The sequence below is a fragment of the Terrapene carolina genome, unplaced genomic scaffold (genome assembly GCF_002925995.2).
Source record: "Terrapene carolina triunguis isolate 2854851 unplaced genomic scaffold, T_m_triunguis-2.0 Scaffold95, whole genome shotgun sequence".
NCBI classification, from domain to species: domain Eukaryota; kingdom Metazoa; phylum Chordata; order Testudines; family Emydidae; genus Terrapene; species Terrapene triunguis.
In genome coordinates this window covers 18464771-18484747 of record NW_020664446.1, presented here as the reverse complement: position 1 = coordinate 18484747, position 19977 = coordinate 18464771, and the positions used below count along the sequence as shown (strand labels likewise).

At 41.5% G+C, this 19977-nt stretch overlaps 1 protein-coding gene across 7 annotated transcripts in view; it reads right to left on the bottom strand.

Annotated features, from left to right (window-relative positions):
* The window catches only part of TACC2 (transforming acidic coiled-coil containing protein 2), a 142497-nt gene extending 123197 nt beyond the window's left edge, over positions 1-19300 (bottom strand). For 3 of the 7 annotated variants that reach the window (XM_024216994.3, XM_024216995.3, XM_024217001.3), the window contains exons 1-2: positions 16249-19299; positions 15084-15194 (exon numbers count right to left, since the gene is read on the bottom strand). In XM_024216994.3, the coding sequence (XP_024072762.2) occupies positions 15084-15194; positions 16249-19292 (3155 nt within the window). In that variant the 5' untranslated portion in view covers positions 19293-19299. Of the gene's footprint in view, positions 1-15083; positions 15195-16248 lie in introns of all 7 variants that reach the window. The other 4 variants (XM_024216993.3, XM_024217000.3, XM_024216996.3 and 1 more) reach the window with 3 other exon arrangements.
* Positions 19301-19977: the final 677 nt, after the last annotated feature.

The following is a 19977-nucleotide window of genomic DNA, read 5'->3' as shown; positions in this document are numbered from 1 at the left end:
AAGGTGGCATACCATAGTCAGTATGTACTTATAGTTTAAAAAAGCCTGTAAAGTAAATGTACTGAAAGAGCATCATAGATTAAAATACTTTTTGCTATGCCATCTGTAAATAGCAGTAAAAAGTTGCATGAAATATTACAAATATAAATAATTGCACAAGATAAATAAGCATAATGCATTTGCTACATTACTGCCACAATAACTGTCAAATGTTACGGTCATTGTATTTCAGCTTTTTAGGACAGAGTACTCAGTCACGCTGTGATGTAATTTTTATAGAATTTAAAAGTCTCTAATTTATGAATAGTAAACTTGAGTCAGAAGTTTCATTGTGCAATATAACTAACCCGTAAGTCTCCATTGAACTGCTAAACACATGCTGATACGAGAGTCTAAAAGGAATCCAACCACATTCTATGGCAATAGCCACAAAATCCAAGTCTTTTCAGCTACTTTGCGATAATGATAGTTAATCCCCATCTAATTCAAGACTCTTAAAAAGCTCAATACAGAGTTATATAAAAAGACAACATTCCACTCAATATGAATACTGAAGACACGTTACTCTTCAAACGTGAATGGAGAACAGCGTGGAAGCTGCAAAAAAAGTGTGACATCTTTTATAAAGAGAAATAGAGTTTCCATGGCAGGACAGAAACAAACTACTTTTCATTTTTAATCCCCAAATGCTTTTTTTTAAAAGTTATTTTAAAAACCAATCCATACAGCAGTTTAGTTGCATAACCATTTTTCTCAAACAATTCACACTTACCAGTGTCAAGAAATAATAGGCAGCTCTGCCCTTCCAAATCATCCTCAGCTCAAAAATACAAAACAAAACAAAAACACGCCCACCAATTTAGCACAGATTCCTTTCCGAGAGCAATTTCTAAACTTCCATCCTTTCAGTCCAGACTTCAAAGTCAGACTTGAACGGGACGATTGACTTAACTATATCCACTGCTGAATCCACTGAAAGTAAAAACTTATCCCAGTCAGCCAAAGAAATATTCCAGAAACCTGTGTTTGGTGCTGCATTTCCAAAGTGCTTCTCTTCTGAATGGAAGGCTGTTTGAAAGTTGAAACACACAAAAGGCCAATGACTATAAAACTGGAGCCGTCTGACAAAGGCTCCTCCCATGAGGCTCCCCAAGGAAAGGCCAGTATCTAACAAACATGCAATTGCTCCAAAGGCATCTGATCCTGCTTGGGTCAAAGGAATGCAGGGCTGCGTTACTGTGGCACGCCTCTGCATTTCTGGACATTTACACCAGGCTTGAGAGGAAAGGATCTAATCGATCATTAAGCAAACTGCTCCTGAATTTGTAGGAATTTTGAGCTTGCTCTTTCTTACACACACACACACACACACACACACACATACACACACACACACAGTCTCTCACACACATAGTCGCTCTCTCTCTCACACACACACACACACACAGGCTCTCTCTCTCACACACACACACACACAGTCTCTCACACACATAGTCGCTCTCTCTCTCTCTCTCACACACACACACACATACACACACACACACACACAGAGTAAGCCAGTGAGACTGACACGTGGTTTTCATTCTTTTCTCCTCAGTCTGTTACAAAGTTTCTTCCAAGACTTTTTGAGTCATGACCAGCTGATAGCTGTTTTGAGTTTTCACAACACTTTCCACTCTGTATGACACTAAAGACTTGTACAAATTAAATGATTACAAAATAAACAACAATCCATGCAGCCAAGCCACACAACTTGATATTTAATTTTTAAAGACACTTCGTGGAACTCTTGATTGTTGATGTTGGCAGAGTGCTTGGCCTAACTTGAAAGACGAACTTTCCAAAGTTCCAAGATGCAGGCAAGGTTCTGCCTAGTTTTACTAGCTATTATTGAAGCCTTACTTGTTTAGAGTTGTAAACTTAAATCCAGACCCTTTAAGTGTGTCGTTAAATTCCAGAAACATATGCTATAGCCCTGTAGCACAATGAAGCGGAAAGGGTTAGCTGCATCCCTAATTAATCCCTTCAATTTTCTCTGGATGTAGGTCACCACAACATAAATATGTCCCTGTGAATATGGAATTATATCCTTATTTTCCATTGATTTTTACAGTTCTGTGGCCGGGGTGTATATACAAGTTGCCAGCAACCAAGGGGTTAATCACCAGGCTATTTTATACGTAAGTCTAGTTTATATAAAGAAGATTTAATAGATTCACTGCTCACCAAATGTTGAGTCCAGGTAGTTGATATAAATGCTTAACTATAGAGGTTCAATTCAGCAAAGTTAAGACTCTGCATGGCTATGGCTGTAGAAGCCTGCAGACTCCCACAGCTCAATTGTGGGGCAGGCTAATCCTTATTCAAGTGACAAAACTGACTTATTTCCTCAACTTCAGAACTTGATCTCTCAGAACTTTGCCCAGCTCTTGGTCTTGCACAGAACTTAATAGTACTGCACGCCTCCTGTTTATGCCCATATGATTCAAGATGGCTAAAAGTAATGATGTCAGCTGGACCGCTCTGAGCATGAAGCAAGCAGAGCTGAGCATTTAGAAAAGTCACTAATATTTTCATTAATTCTGACTTGCTTTTCTGTCCAGCCATTTTCACACCCCTCCTCGTTCAATTTTCCCATAAAGCATTTGCCAAACAATTAGCAGTAAATTAAGAAAAAGCAAAATCATTAATAAAAAAAACCCAAAAAACCGAGGAGTCCTTGTGGCACCTGAGAGACTACATCTGATGAAGTGGGTTCTAGCCCACGAAAGCTTATGCCCAAATAAATGTGTTAGTCTCTAAGGTGCCACAAGGACTCCTCGGGTTTTTTTGTTCATTTTTTGCTGATACAGACTAACACGGCTACCACTGAAACCAATAAAAAAAGGGTTAAGCTTGACAAATAAATTGGTTTGCTACAGATAGCTCACTCAGCTCCAGTACTGAGAATCGGCATCAGTACTGACAGCAAGAACTGAGATCCGGAGCAGAGGTAATATTACAAGCAGCTGCTAGAGAGGATGATTCTCTCTCACCTCCCTTCTTCCCCCTCCCCAAACCTGAGCAGCAGGAAACCAGGAATGGAAAAAGAAGAGTTAATGGGATTTTCCTGGTGCAGGTAGGGGCTCCCAGCTATCCTCTGGTGCATGGGGAGTCAAGGGGGGAGGAAACAGAACAACTCCACTTTCATCTGGAATCCATTTTAAAAATAGCTTTTGCAGGTACACTAGCCCTAGAGGACAGAAGAAAAAAGGGAAGAAACTGAGTTGCATTAAAGGCTCCTCTCTCCCAACAACCCTTGATCTTGGCAAACATCCATAGCCAAAGCTTATCTGAGTTCTTGCTGACAGGGCCAGTTCTAGCATTTTTTACCAGGACTGAAACACATGTTGCCACCAACTCCCTGCCACCAAAATATTACTGACTCAAGTCCTATCTTTCCAACCACTGAAACGAATAAACCACTGACTGACTCTTGAACACCATGCTCACACCCAACTCTGTATTAATGTGAATGAACAACACCGTCTCAGACGACAAAAATAAACTGAGTAAGCATGGGGAGGGGTCATGAGATGACTTTTTGGCTCAATTAATCCATCCCCTCCCTGTTTATTCACTCATCTCTTATCGCAACTCTAATCCCAACTCCTTCATTCATCCAATGCCATTAAACTTGACGCCTCCCCCCACCCCTTCCATTGGCTGCTTCTCCAGCAATTTATTCAATTTCTTCCCCAATGCTCCTCCTGGTGGACATGGAGTTGTTACATAATAATCCAAGAACACTGATAATTTTATGGATACTGTATGTGACCTGATTAGTAAAATGAAGTTACTGTACAGTGTGTTATTAGACATCCCTGTGTGAACATACTGATCTAGCTTAACAGGAGACTGATGGAAAATGACCAGGGAAGGAATAAGCAATCTCCCAATAAATACTTTGGGGCAACTACAAGACAGCAGCCTGCATCCAGGCTCCAACTGGAAGTTACACAGCTGCTTTGGTAGGAGTCTAGAGATCAGAAGGATATTAAACAGTTAAAAGGACTCTCCGGAGAGAGCGTGTTGAGTGTGCTCTTCCTGGTGAGAGCGACTGACCTGGACGACAGAAACACAGGTCCTGCCAGGGTAGCTGAAAGAAGTTGGGGTTTTCCCCTGCTTCCGGGGAATGGTAAGACTTAGGGAAGGACCGGCAAGCATATAGGGTGTTTATTGTTTTAAGATCAGTTTTTCTCTTAAACGCTTTGGTTCTAAATAATGTAATTCTTGGTTTTAATAGTCTGTCACTATGAACCACTGGACAAAGCTGCTGAAGAGGAGAGAACTGCAGTGCTGAATTTAAGTTAGGCCTGCTGAGGTGATTACAGTTAGTACCTGAGGTCTGCAGCCGAAGGCCCAGTCTGAGAATGGGAGAATCATGTGATTCCACCCTCAACAGAAGTGATGGCTCAAGGCCCAGGACCTGAGTGAGACTTCTCTCCAGGAGGCCTAGAGGAGTCAGAGATGGTCAGCCCTTATGCACAAGGTATCCTCCCTCAAGTGAACCACAAGGCCACTACCTTTCTCCCCCTTAACATCACTTCTCACCAAAAAGCCCCCAAATATTTGCTGGGACACCTACAAGAAATTAGACAAATTGAGGATCATTGATATTTATAGGGTGAAAGCCCAAGAAGGGATTGTATGTTTTTATCCCTTCTCCGCAGCCTTCATTTATTAAATGGCTTAGATTTAGCTCTCTTCTGGCTAGAGACTGTGTCTTATGTTTGGACAGTGCATAGCATTTTCTGTGTACTACTATAACAAATCATCAGGGATGGTCTAGACAGTATTTTGTCCTGCCATGCGGGCAGGGGACTAGACTCGATGACCTCTCCCTTCCAGTCCTAGAATCTATGAATCTATGAATCATTATCGTAACAACAGTTTACATAGGTGTGTGTTGGGAGGGTGGAGGTATGTATCTTTAAATCCTGACCCCCTAATCCCCAGCTGCAAAAGCAGACCCCGCTGCTGGAGAATTGGGAGGCAGCTTGTTCTGTGTGCATTCTGATGAGTTTTAGCACTTTGGTCCCAATCCTGCAATCAACAGTATACATTTGGGCTCCATGGAGGCCCAGCACACCTGGTACATTACAGGATTGGGGCCAAACATAACCTGTTGCAAACATTCTCCTTTGAGAGATAGGGAAGTTTATCATTAGCCCCTACCAAGAGGTGAGACTCCTTGTAGCCTGAGTGGCGCACTGCACTCAGAACCCGTCCCACCCCCACCCGAGGTTTTTTCAATCAATTACCAGACTTAGGTTGGTTCAAAAACCTGCACACCCATCATGGGGTCTGATTTATTCAGTTTTCTAGGAAGGGTGACTTACTTTGTTAGTTGCCCCAGGACACCCATCTTTGGGTCCCTATAAAAGTCCTGCTCAGCTCTTCATCCCGGTTCAGGAGACACGCCTCCCAACCCCCTTCCTGGAGCTGGAATTATGCTTCAAATTCTTACTCCCTCAAAACAAGAGTCCCTCAGCTCTCCTCCTTGGAGCCAGGTCATGAGTTAACCAGTCTCCCTGTCTCTCTTTGAACCAGAGTCCGTCCCCTCCCGCCCCTCCTCCTGGAACATGGTATATATACACATCAACGAAACAGACACTCTGTCTTCTGTCAGGAGCCCTAGCCCTCTTCCTGGACCCGGGTAATTCAGACAGTTATTACCTCTCCATAGACAAAAGTCTCAGCTCTCCTCCATGGTGCTGGGTTATAATGTAGGGCCTGAGTCAGCTTCTCCCTCGCTTGGCCCATTTCCCCTTAATTAATCCTCAAGCTAGAAGTATCCATCAGGCAGCATTCTGCTATTGATGGTGTCTGCGCTGCTATGAGGGAGGAGACAGTTGGGTCCCCTACTCCCAGCTCACCCTCAATAGGTTGGGTGGGAGGGGAGCCTTGCCCCCACCCTCTCTACAAGGCTCCTGGCCCCAGGGCCCTTAAAGATACAGTGATGGGATTTTCTCTCAAGCAATAATTATTCCTGGGACCACTTCCTCCCTCTCTCTCAAAATATTGGCTCTTTCAAACCTTAAAGGGCCAAGCCATGTGACAGGTAGGCTGACTAGTAGCAACCACTACCCTTAAGAGGGCAGACTCCTCATCACAGTCCTATTTTACAAATATGGAAACTGAGGCACAGAGAGCTTAAAGGCCAGCACTTTCAACCTGGGTATCCAAAGTTAAGCACCAAGTCTTTAATTCTGGATTCAAATGCCTAACTTTAGGTGCCCACGTTTGAAAACTCTGTGCTATGTGACATGACAAAGGCCACAGAGGGAGTCACTATCACAGCAGGGATTTGTCCCATTTAATCCGTGAGACCATGCTACTGAAGCTGCCCCTCCTTGTGGCTAGAGGAGCTGCCTCAGTGCAGGTAGACATCTGGCTGGGAGCTAACAGTGGCCCTAGCACCATTAGTGGTAGCCGGGCCAGCACTGCCCTCTTCAGCTGTGAACTTAATCTGAGGTTATTCAACACACTATGGCAGTATAACCAGCCTCATGTTTTCAAAAAACTCATGAGTCACACCTCAAAATGTTCCCCCCCCCCAAATAAAAAAGTTGTCTATGCCCCTCTTTACTGGGTACATAATACAAACATCCACAGACCTTTTCTGCAGAATGGAACCTTATATTTACACAGTTTCCTGTACACGAATACAGCCTCATGAGAACTATTTGTGGTGGCTGAACATTAGAGCTGTGCAAATCTCAGCAGTTTTGTTTCTGAAGCCTTTGAGGAACCTCTCTTTCAAGTTAAGTTTTGCATAGGGGTCTGAACCTCCGGAATATCACGGAGTCTCAGGTTTGAGCAAACCATATTCAAATTTGGAACCACCAAATTTTTCCTGGTCTGGGCTCAGAATGATGGGAAACCAAAGACTTTTGCATAGTTTCCAGTTGAAAACAAAAATTGGCCCAAACTATCTTGAAAATCAGCCCAAGTTTGCTGAAAGTTTTGTAAAGCTCAGTGATCAAGCCCTTTGGCAACCTCAGCTGTTATTTGTGAAAACAAACAAACAAAGGAAGCAAACAAACAACTAGCGGGACCTTTGTGGAGAGGAACCCTACTGCAGAAGATTCACATATCACTGTAGCATTTTCAAAAAATTTAATCAAATAGTTACACAATTATTGTAGGTTGCCACAGTAATCCGTTTAATATTTTGCATGAATGAGAGGAGGAATGAAGCTATCATAGTGAATTAACACCAATCTATTTTGAAACAGACAAATCGTAAAACTACCCTAATTGTTAGAAAACGACCAATTGTATGCACACTTGGGAAGACAGGACTAGAAGTGATTGAGTCCAGACCCTTGCTATAGCAGGCAAGCCTGTGTATAATCAATTTTGCCCTCCCTTTGAAAAACAAATCCAGTTTTCAGTGAGCGCTGAGTTATTCTTAGCTTTGATGCGTCTATCAGCAAGAAGTGAATAACAATGTTATCATAATAACAAATTCCAAAGGCTTCACGTAAGCTCATAAAATCAAAAGGGTTTTACTGATTACATTGTTTTATCTTTCATTAGCCAAGTTAGCTTTGAAAAACAATGGGGTTCAAAGGAGTAAAGGCAGGTTGGTGACCTTCAGGTGCCTACGAACAGGAGCATAAAAGCAAGCATGTTGCCCTTCCCTGAGCTTTGCATGGGCTCAGTAAGTACAGAGCACATCATCTACAGAACAGGAACCTATACTTTCTAGGAACACTGGTCACAGATTGCATCTGTCCACAACATCAGAATAAATGAGTGCATGTGTGGATGAAAAAGAGTGGCTAGTTATGGGCCAGATTGGCAACCGATTTAGGTCCTGTCCAATCTACAGATCTCCTACCTCCTTCATTTGCTACTGGGGCAGTTGAGAGAATCTGAAGGGCTCAAGCTAAGAGCTTCCCAGTTTAAACACGAAGGGACTGTTAGGCAGGGTGTACCCGGTAAAGAACACTTGATTCTCCAATGCATCCCCCCTGCTGGTCTTTAGAGTGTGTCTACCCTGCAATAAAAAAACCTCACTGCACCTAGTCTCTGAGCCCTGGTCAGCTGACTCCGGCTTGTGGGGCTAAAAACTGCAGTGTAGACATCTAGGCTCAGGCTGGAGCCTGGGCTTTGTTACCCACCATGAGGTTGTTACCCACCATGAAGTTTTACAGCCTGGACTCTATTTAGCCCTGGTGCACGAGCCCCGCAAGCCTGTGTCAGCTGACAGAGGCCAGCTGTGGCCATGCCACAGGTCTTTTATTGCAGCATAGACATGCCTTTCGAGGCCAAGTGCCAAATTTTCTGTTGGTATCACTGCATTGGAGCAGAGAATCTGGACTAATGTTTCAGAGTAGTAGCCGTCTTAGTCTGTAACCGCAAAAAGAACAGGAGTACTTGTGGCACCTTAGAGACTAACAAATTTATTTGAGCATAAGCTTTCGTGGGCTACAGCCCACTTCATCGGATGCATAGTTTGTTAACTTTCAGACTAATGTTTGTTGACTTTCAGACTATGCTGTGAAGACCTATTTTCCCAGGCTCTCTCCACTGGGACTTATCAGGTGGTGGTGAAGGGATATGAAAGAATTTAAAGTAGAAACATTCTAGAGACCAGAGTCTTACTGAACTCTTTACTAAAAGAAGACCAGGACTGAAGGGGGTCTGGTGGAGAGAGTCCTAAAGAAAGGGAGGATGTGAGATTGAGCTTATAAAAGAGGAGAGACCCCGATATGTTTGAAACACATTCAGTGATTAGCCCTTCACTAAATTAGGTCCTGATCTTGGAGGGCACTCAGCATCTTCTAGGAGTGTACTCTTAGAGAGTTCACAGCAAAGACACCTATGACTGTAGTGGCTAAAGTCTCAGCAAACTGACAGGACCTTCTGTCCAAGGTGAGGGGAGGGGACACCCCTTGTGGCAGGGTTGGAAAGACTTCAGCCTACTAGGGCCGCAGGAGACTGATGGGTGACCCCTGGTATGGTTGGTGCATGTTTAAAGCTGTTTATTAGGTTTTCTCTGGCATGCTTTTACCTTAAGAATAAATGTTCTTGCTTAGAAAGAGCTGTGTGGTAACTTGTAACTGCAGGCAATACACTGCTCATAGCCCTTGCACAGAAAGCAATACACTGGCAGACTGGCTTCCTGAGGATATCATAATGTAAGACAGAACTGTGCAGCCTCAAAACCCCTGGTCAGGAGGGAGCAGGACAAGGGCCTCTGCTCAGAGACAGATGATGGCTAGAGAGCTAAGACCTGACTGGGCACTCCTGGAGTGGACCATGGAGGGGCAAAACAGGTACAATTAATCTGAACCTGTGACAATAAGTATGCAATACAGACAGACTGATCCAGAACTTTTCATGCAGATATACAGCACCAGCAGCAAGCACTACCTGAATGCTAAAGTTTGCTAATTTTGCATAAGTCCCAGATGCTATTAACTAGGCACACTTTGGCTTCCAAGCACCTAGGACAATACCTATTTTGTCTGACGAAGTGGGTATTCACCCACGAAAGGTCATGCTCCAATACTTCTGTTAGTCTATAAGGTGCCACAGGACTCTTTTTGTCGCTTTTTACAGATCCAGACTAACACGGCTACCCCTCTGATACTCTAAGCATTCACTTACCCTTGAAATTACAAGTGTACTGCCAATTGTGGTCACTGATATTTAGATATGGGCATTGAGCCATTTGCCTGGCCAAATCTATACGCCCAGCTCATTTGAATCTCACTCTGAACATAATACACACGTTTGACCTTTTCCATACAAAACAGTGTCCCACCCATAGGAATTGTCAGGAAGGATAGAGCCTATGACCTTGGTTAAGAGTCAGGAACAGAGAAAGGAAAGAGAAGGAGGGAGTAGTTGCAGAGCATAGTCAGAGTGAAAATGGAAAGCAAAGGAAGAGGGAAACACTGGGAATTCTGGATCTTAGAACATCTCTGAAGAGGAGTCTTTGTTGGGGGGGCACCAGCAAGATGCAAGTGTGCCAAAATGCAGAAAAAAATGGAACAAAGCCACAACCCAAAGTCACAGAGAAAATGACTGTGTCTATAACTGCTTTTCTCTGAATTGCCCACCACAGGGTTCAGGGCTGGGACTAATCCCTCTTTACATATTCCGTTAGTAACAGGGAAAATAGACCTAATTGCAAGGTGTCCAAATTTGCAGAGTGTACAAAGAGAGCAGCGAGAGCTGACATATGGAGAATATAAGGAGGTTACAAGGTTGAAACATACATCTGGGGAGAACTACCAGGAACATAAAAGAATCAAAAGTGTTTTAGATAAATGAGAAAGAAAGAAAAGAAGAAGGAAATTAAGAAGTCATGGTGCGTTGACTACTCATACATTGAAAATATCACAAAGCAATACTGCATTTCCTTAACAGAATGCTTACATTTTATTAAACAGAAATAATGTTTCTCTAGAGACATTAAGGGACCTTTTAACTTTAAAAGCATATGCAGTATCCAAGTCAATTTCAGTACCTATGTTAAGAGTATATTTCTCAAAAATATACTTGAGTGTAATTGAAAAATAGCAAGGACCACCTGCAGCTGGCAGGGGATGGATTAGTAAATGAATATTTAGTTCTTTGCTTTCATGCACTTATCTCCTTTAGTTCATAAACAGATTAATTGAGGTAAAATATTTAACCAGAATGCTATGATGGGTCTGGTTCTCCATTACTGTGCACTTTGTGTAGCCAATGTAGTGATATCACAGGAGTTATATTTGGATAAGGACTACAGGACCAGTTCCCTTGTGATTAGAAAGGTAACACTTTACTAATGGCTATTCCTATGAGGGAGAACGAGATTGATGGACTGGAAAACAGAGAGAAAGAATATGGATGCTAGCGTGCCAGGAAGAAAGGCAAATAGACAAAAAAAAGTCTGATGAAATCAGATACCCTTCGTTTGATGTGAAAGTCAGCTTCAGCTATTTTTTGTTCTCTGTGTTGTAATCCTGAGATGTATGCAATATCTGAAGAAGGTAAAAAATACAAAATAGTGAATTCTGAAGTGGGGAACGGAGGGGTGGGGGGCAAGAGGAAGCTGCATAATCACAGTTTAGATATAAAATTAATTTTAACACAATGATTCTGTTTTCAAATACCACAGGACTCAAATAGGCATAAAGTTCCAGCAATCAGAACCTACTTGAGTGCACAATCTGTGAAAGAGCTATGCATTCCATACCTCACTCCGAAAGACTGTTAAAATATTTAATACTGTATTTACTATGCAGAGGGGGAAAAAAGATCAAGTCAGTATTTACTAAGGAGTCAACATTCTTTTCAGACATTTTACTAATCTTGCCAATTTCCAACTGCAAGAATAGTGCATGAAAGAAAATTAAAAAAACATGTCTAGGCCAATTTTACTTATAGGATTACTGTCTGGCCTACGTAAATAGAATAAAGAGGGTTTTTCAACGTACTGCTCTGACATAAAGTGCTGTGATTTATTTGGCATATAACAATATTGTTTAGCTTTATAAATGACATAGCTTAATACAGGTATAAAAGAGAATGAAAACCAATGTAAATATTGGAGGGAACAGGGTCTGCACCATTATTGCATGAGCTTCAATAGGCATTGAGTGCAATTTTCAAAAGCACCTAAGAGATTTAGAGTAGGGCTGGCTAGAAAACAAGAATTTCATTTTGCAAAAAATGTTGAGGTTTTGACATGTCTTTTCATTCCGATGTGGAACAAAAACAAGAAGAAAGAGTGACACCCACCCCAGAATAGCCAATAGCCCTGGGGTGTGGGAGACCCAAGTTCAAGTCCCTGCTCTGGTTCCTTCTTTCCCTTCCTCCCCCCACAAGAAATTCTTTCTGCTACCCGAGAAATCTTCCTTACACAAGTTTCAGTTTCAATGAATTAGCGTGTTTGGTCAAAAAACAAGCAAAACATTTTCTCCAAAAATTCCCAACCTGCTCTATTTAGGAGTACAAGTACCATTGTAAAATGTCTTCCAGAACTCCCAAGGTACTCAAGGGCAGCAGGCATGTTGCTAATGCCACTTAAAGAATTGCAGCACACTCTATCATTCAACACAAGCCAGCTCTGCTGCCGGGTTCAGAGCGGGGCCATAGCTTCATCTTTGGGGTAACTGCGCTCAGAAGAGATTGTGCAATCATATCTGCAGTTGTGGCCGGCTTCGTGGCTCTTTACACCCTTCTCCCCCTTGCATACCTACACAGGCTAGCCCCAGTTTAGTAAACTGAGCATCTCCAACCCTCTGAAATGTCTGGAAGTCCATTAATAAATTGGATACTTTGCCAAATCAACTAATCTATTCCTAGCACCTAAAAGCAGCACATCTGGGAATGACATCACAGCATTTAATCATTAAACCTCCTAGGGTACTTTTTCAAGATTGGATATTTGTTCTGGTGTCCCAGCCAAATTCCAATATAGTTACAGAAATGTATCTAAAAATGCTCATACCACTTTCAATTGGATACAGAATTTTCTTCATATCTCATTCTAAATGGTTATGGTGCACTGCTCAATAACGGCCTTACTCCTCTGCAGAGATGGAGGCGTATCAGTGGTAGGTGCAATGATTCCTAAATATAAATAGGGCCTCTGTTATTCAGCTGCACTTGTACAGGAAGTGCCTGTATAGGGAACCTCTTCTCTCAGCATACCTATGCAGCAACAAAAGAACAGGATGCCATTCTGGTACTCTCTTGAGCAAAAAAAGGCCCCATCTAATGAAAGTGCTATCACTCCATAGTTCTGAGGATTTGTGGTCTGCAGTTTGGGGGCACGTTCAGGTCTTTTCTACATATACCTTCTTTTCTTCCCCTAGTAATGAACACATGCAGGAGGAAAGTAGTGGGTGATGGAGTGGCCATCTGCTAAGCACCAAGTGATCTGAGCAGTACTGCCAACCCCAGGCATTCCAAACTCCAAAATCATGGGACTGGATTGGGATTTTGAAAATAATAAAATTTGGGTTATTTTTGTTTGGCTCCTGGTTTTTGAGCCTTTGGAGTGATATTATTGAGCTATTCTCTGCAGCCACAAGGGCAGGAAATTAACTTTTTTCCCCCCTTCCATTTAATCATCATGAGACTCCAGGAACTGGGGCTTTAAAATAAACCCACAAATATTATGAGACATCCAAACAATGGTAAGAATTGGCAATACTGCAGGAACCAGTAAAGGAAGTTTGATGCCCCTGGAGAAGAGGAAGGAGAGGAGAGTCTCCCTCTCCTTCTCCTGAAGCTTCTGTAGTCACCAACAGCTTGGCCTGCATCAGAGACTGGCCAACACAACCCTCCTGTTTCTACTAGTAGCACTTTGCTCCACCTTCCCCAGAAGCACAAGAAATTCTGGCATAACCCACTCTCCTGAAAATAATCCCCCCACCCCATGCTGGACATTAGAGCGGAAGGCACTGGGGCTGGAATATCCCTTTTGCCCAGGCAAGGTCTCAGCATAGGTTGGAACTCTTCCTGGTTGTTAAAGGGGCACTGTTTGGAGCTCCCACTTGTACCACCACCACAGAAGCAACCACCTAGCCCCTGCTCGAACCAGAAAGTAGAGAAAGGACCTGAAAATTAAGAATTCCATCTTCTAAGAAGGAGCTTAATTCTACCTAACACAACTGAAATTTCATTATAAGGTATCTTGGAATGGACTAGGGTTGAAAACCACCCCTTACATAACACAAGACACATCATTTTTCTTTTCCTAACAAAACACCTATTTCCACTCAAATACCCTGCTTTGGGATTTTTCATGACTGGAATCTCCTCTTCCCTACCGCAGATAAACATCGCAGGCCCAAATTCATGTGCCATTTTCTCATGTCTGCAAATTTTACCCTGGATGTTTACTATAGCAAAGGGACAAATGGATACCACTTTTTTGAGGCAGAAGATCCTGTCACTGGGATATATGGGACAGAGTATGAAATTAAACAAAGGACGTTTTAGGCTACATATCTGGGAATATTTGCTAACAATGAGACCCACTGGATTGTGGAACAATCTGCCAAGGAATGTGAAGGAAGCCCCTGTTCTTGAGTTATCTAAAAATGGACTGGTCATTACTCTGAAACAACAGGGGATAAACTAGCTGGCTCAATAGATTTTTCTAGCTCTATTTTTTTTTATAATTGCATATTCTTATAAGAAACAAGACTAAACAAAGGCAGGGTCTCCTCTCTTTACCTTTGGAAGTCCTTGTTGTGTGAAATCTACACACAGAGAGATTTCAAATTGCTCTGCACACAGTATAGCATATGTACTGATAGTCATATAGATATAAAAGTTACATTTGTGCTTACAGAAGTAGCAGCTGCTTGTTGGTACAAAATACTCATACTGAAAAAACAGGTGACAATGAATTCAAGCATATGCAAGTATTAAGCAAATAACTTATGAATTGCCAACAGCTGTTCCAAAGACCTCACCCTGTTTGCCACAGGTATTAATTTAAAGAATGATACCCACCCTCATTTAAACATGTACACACTCTTTCTTGGCTTCTGAGCTATTCTAGACCAGGCAGACAGTTCGTATGGTAAATTTGAAAACGACTACACTATGAATCCTCCATCCTTTTTAAAAACAGACAGACACACAAAGGAAAACAAGCTCAAGAGAGATTATGAAACTTGGTCTCTAATTTTATCCGATCAGTTTACAAACAGATTTCAAAGGAGACCAAAAGAAAAGAAATTTTGTTGTTAAACTTTATCACAGTTTGATGGCTTTTTTAGTGTATATTTTGTTCAGAGAAGTATGCTGTATTGAGCCTTTGTCCCAGAATTACACAGAAAGGAAGTAAAACCCCTATTTTTTCACCATAATGGGCAATATTAAAGGATGGAGGACAGAGATTTTAATTTTCCCCTCATATCACTGTTTTACCATTGCAACTTTAAAGAATGTGGCATTGATAAACATTATTTTTCCTTCCTATGCAGTTACATCTTTTTCATATCTATAATACCAAGAAAGAATGCATCCAAATAGAGCATTATTGCCCTCTGAAATACTTAAGCTTTTCACAGTACCTTTCTACTCTGATGTCATCTCTTGCCTCATCTGAGGTGGCCTTGGCTGTTACAGCTATAGCATCCTTTTCAGATACAGGAAGGAGAGAATGACAGGGCTCAGGGAAGTTGCTGAGGTTATGGAAAAAGCAGTGATATGATTAGTTAGTGGAAAAGAGGTTCTAGGTTGATATTCTTTTGAATTAACATCTATGCTCATACTAGAAATTCAAAATAGTGCTGCAAAAATGTACAGAAGAAAACACTGTTTTCATTTACTGTTTTAAAATAAAAACCATGTTTGAGGCATTCTTGAGCTCCCAACAAAATGTTTTGCACATACACAAACCCTGATTAAGAAAGCTACACATATGAATTCCTAGCTCGGTACACAGGTAATATACAAATGCAACCTCAGTTAACTGAATGTCTTTGGGGACACTTAATATTATCAAACAATCAATTGCATTGTTAACGTAATTAGCAGGTGTACTCCCTCCACCCCCTCCTTTCTCTCTCTCTCTCTCTCTCTCTCTCTGTATTCATCTTTTGTCTGTCTTCTATTTAGATTATAAATTCTTTGGGGGCAGGAAACATCTTTTTGTCCTGGGTTTGTACAGTAGCCTAGCAGAGTGAGGCACTGTTCCATGACTAGGGATCCTAGGTGCTATGGTAACACAAATAATATTCAATATATCAGGGAATGGGACTGTTTTAAATAATAGTGGGTCAAGATAACTGAGGTTAGGATAATCAAGGTTGTAAGGTAGCTGAGTTTTTTAACTTTCAGATTGCAGTCTACAATGAAAACACTGCAGGCCCAATTTTTCAACTAAAGCACACCTATTAAAGTGTAATTTACTTTGCTAACTTTAGGCAATGCAGTGTGAAAATTGGGGTCATTACAGAATCACTACAGAGGAGTTTAAGAATTAGGAAAGGTCAGTGGAGCTCTTGAAGATCAAGGTCTTTACAAGTCCCAAAAGGTCACTTCTATTATATTTAGACCTTAAAAGGTATTTAAAATTTCTTCCACTGAGGCCAATTTTTGGTTAAAAGTCAATGGTAGCCATGCCCACCTGAAAACCTGCACCACAAACAACAGATTTATATGTCTAAAATTTATCCCTCTGCAACCCTAGGACAATGACAACTCTGTCTCACAAAATTAATTTAAAATAAGTACCTTTCTGTAGGTAATCCTTCAGTAACCATGTCCAGAAGTTCATTGATGTGATGTTTCTTAGGCTCAGTGAATGAAGGGGTTGGTACCTTTCCTTCGGCATTCAGCGGTGAGCTGTCATGTTCTGAATGCATCTTGCTCCATTGATTTTCAGAAGCAACATTAAAATCTGTACTTACACAATCCGATTCGGGCTCCATCCCTGTAATAGTTTCTGAGTGATGCTTTTTTGTTTCTGTCCCTTGATCTTGAATGCTTGCTTGCAAAGCTGCATCACCCTTACTAATTAACACTGTGCCTGTAATACCTGTTTCAGGGGTGTCTCCAAGTTGCTCATTGCCACATATAGAAGCTTCTGCCACTGCTGTGCTGAACATGGTGTCACTTTCTTCCTTCACATCCCTCTTAGTCACACTGCTGAGTTCATGTTTAAAGTCAGCCTGGGAATGATCATCATGGCTTAGTTCATTTTTAAAGTGATCTATTAACCCATGTATTGTTGCTTCTTTTCCCTGCTGTGAGTCTTGAAGATTTCCTAATATTTCCAGGCATTTTCTACTTCCCAAAGCATCCAGCATCATATATGTGTCATCCTGAGGCTTAATTTCATGCACAAGATTATTGTGAGTGGATTTCTCTTGGATTTCACCAGACAACAGACGAAGATCATCTCTTTTTACTTCAGCTTTGAAGATGTCTCCTTGGACAATTGGTGAGGCTGACATGTTGCAGGTACCATTGACAGTGCTTGGTTCACAGTCTTTACTTTTCTTCTGCTCATTTGGCATAAAGTCCTGGCACTGATTTTCGTAAGATATTAGATCTTCTGATTCTGCATTACATTGTACAATTAAATTACATTCCTCTGCCTCTGGGATGGCAGCACTTTCTAAATCATTCTTCTGAACAGTGCCTGTATCTTCTGAAGAGGTCCCAGGAATTGTGGGCTGGTCCTTATTGTCATAAGATGCAGTTAAGTTTGCAGCTTTGGTCCCATCAGATGAAGCAGATTCCAGCTTTTCTATCTCTTGGTCCACAAGAACTCCAGCATTCACACTGCTAGTATGTGTACCTTCCTCTCTTTCCATCTGACTACCTTTTGTGCTTTCAGTTTTGTTGTCCAGCTTTCTTAAATTCGTAAGAGGCAGTTCAACAGATTTAGAACCATCCAATTTGGAAACTTTCTTTTCTGAAAAGGTACCTGGTTGTTTATGTTCCTCGTTTTCTGGAAGCTTTAGTTCTCTGAGCATGTCTTCTTGCTGTGCTGACTTCTCTTTGCTAAAAATCTCAGAATCCAAAGGCAACTCTTGTCTCTCTATTTCTGAGTCACTTTCTTGTCCTGTGTTATTGATGCTTCCATCAACACCTTCACCTACTGTGTTAGGCTCTGAAAAGTTCTCAGCACTTTGTAGAACTGGTATATCTTTAACCACGGGACTTTGCCCACTGCTTGCATAAATTTCAGATGAAAGTGGGGGTAATTCAGTATTCAGAGCGTTGCGCACAGGTTTCTCAAATATTTTACTGAGATGCTCCCTGAAATCAGGAAAGCTGGCACCAGCGCCAAAGGTCCTGGAACTCGGAACATCATTCTCCCTTTCACAGTTTTCTGCAGTCTCTTTGGAAATATTTATTTTTGTCTTGGTTATGCTATTATTCTCTTTCAAAACATTTTCAGTTTTCTCTGCACTTCCAGAGTTTTCTAAGATCTTCCTGTACTTGTCATCTACACAGATATTTGTTGCAATTTCCTCAATACATCCTTCTTGTTTACCAGCAGATGAAAGACTCAGCAGCCTCTCTCCTAGGCTAGGAAGACTGAACAGAGGCTCCGTTGAACTGTCACTTTCCTGTGCTTTGAAGTTTACATCACTTTTTGTTCCTTTAGTTTTAATTGCAGATATCTCCTTCTTCAGCTTCTCAAAATTAAATTGTGTTAAGTTTCCTGCAAATTGCCCTGCATCAGCAGAATCTAGTATGGGTGAAATACTCTCTCCTTCACACTGGAAACTTTGGCCAGGAATACTTGTTTCTTTCATAGAAGTATTTTCTAAATGTGCTGCTTCAGTGCTGTTTTGATCAGCTGTGCTTATTATCCCTGGTGAAATGTCTTTTAAATGCACAGGTACGGTAGCATCAGCTGTTATCTGCAAATCAGAAGCAACTTCTAAGACATTTTGGCATGTTTTAACTACAAGCTTATTATTTAGTAACACACCCACAATACCGTCATTCTTACAGTTTTCAGGTTGCTGGCTAGCTTCACTATGATGATCCAATGCAAAGGTCGATGTAGAAAGAATTGGGAATTCTTCTGTTTCAGAGCTAGCGGGCAGATGCTCATTCTCGGCTTTTTTAATGCAGTTTAATGTATATGAAGAATTGTTGGGAGCCACTTCCCTGTATTCCTGTAATGCAGAAGGATTTTCCTTTGCACCTGAATTTGCATCTACTTTCTGATTGCTTGTCTCTGTGATAGAAGAGTCCCTTTCAAAATTTAGTTTTAGATTTTCAACTTTTGGGATGAGTTCGCTGTCTGAAGTCAGATCCTTTTTTGTTTCTAGAACTGAGCCTTTCACCAACGATCGCATTTTTTCTAGGTTTTCTGAACTAGGTATTTGAGTATCATTCTTGTTTTTTTCATATTTATTGTCCTCAGAGTCATCATCAGAACATGTTATTTCAATATCAGTTAGTGAAGTCTGTGGTATATCAGTGACACTTATTGAATTCTGCGCCCCTGGAATACAGTCAGTAGCACCAGCACTGCTTACATTAGTATTGTCTGCTGTCTTACATATGCTGTCTGGCTGTTCATTTATGTCAGATTCTTTTGAAAATGCATCATCTTGACATGCTTCTTCATGTTGACTGACTGAGATCAAAGAATTATTCTCCTGCTTGGGCTTGCTAGAAATCTGCCTACTGAAGCGATTTCGTTCTGCCTCTAGGTCAGTTTTATTTTGTTGAGTGCAGTCTTGCAAAGTAGCTACCTTCAGATCAGAAATATTCTGCAAATGCTCAGTGTTGCACATGTTCCCTTTCATGCAAGCAGTACTTTTATTTGAGTCCTCCCGTGGCACTGCAGCAGGACTATATTTGAATGGCTCTGGCTCTAGCACAGAAGGTGCTGTTTGAGGGCTGCTTGTAAGGTCTAGAGACATATCTGATTTGCTTCTGCATATGTCCTGACAGTCACTGTGATAACTTAACTCCGCTAAATGCTCATTTTTCTGAGCCATTTCTTTATGTTCCTGTTCATCAGTACTTGTGACAGTATTCAGATTGCTTTGGTGTTTGTGTTTTTCAAATCCTATATTTGAAATGTGCTGTTGACTCTTTCTGGCAGCAAAGTTGAGGCTCTCTCTCTGCTCTGTTTGTGGAAGGGTTATTGACACATCTCCCATTTCTTGCTTTTCTTTAATATAGCTTTTAAGGGTCTCTGGAGAGCCATCTTTGTCACTCTCGGATGGCTGTTTATTCTCAGTTATGCTGCTATCATGTAATTCTTCTAAACTCCACTGCTTTTGCTGGGGACTGAACTCCTCAGTATTTGCTGATGCTTGAGAGATTTCAGAATGAACCACTTGCATACTTTTGTCACTTTTTGCAGCCATTTGTTCCTGCTGAACTTGCTTTGGTGTGTCAGATGTGCATTCCTTTTTCAGTGCCAAATCTTTGTCATCTACATAGCTTTCCACTTCAGCTCTGCATTCCTCCTGCTTAATTTCA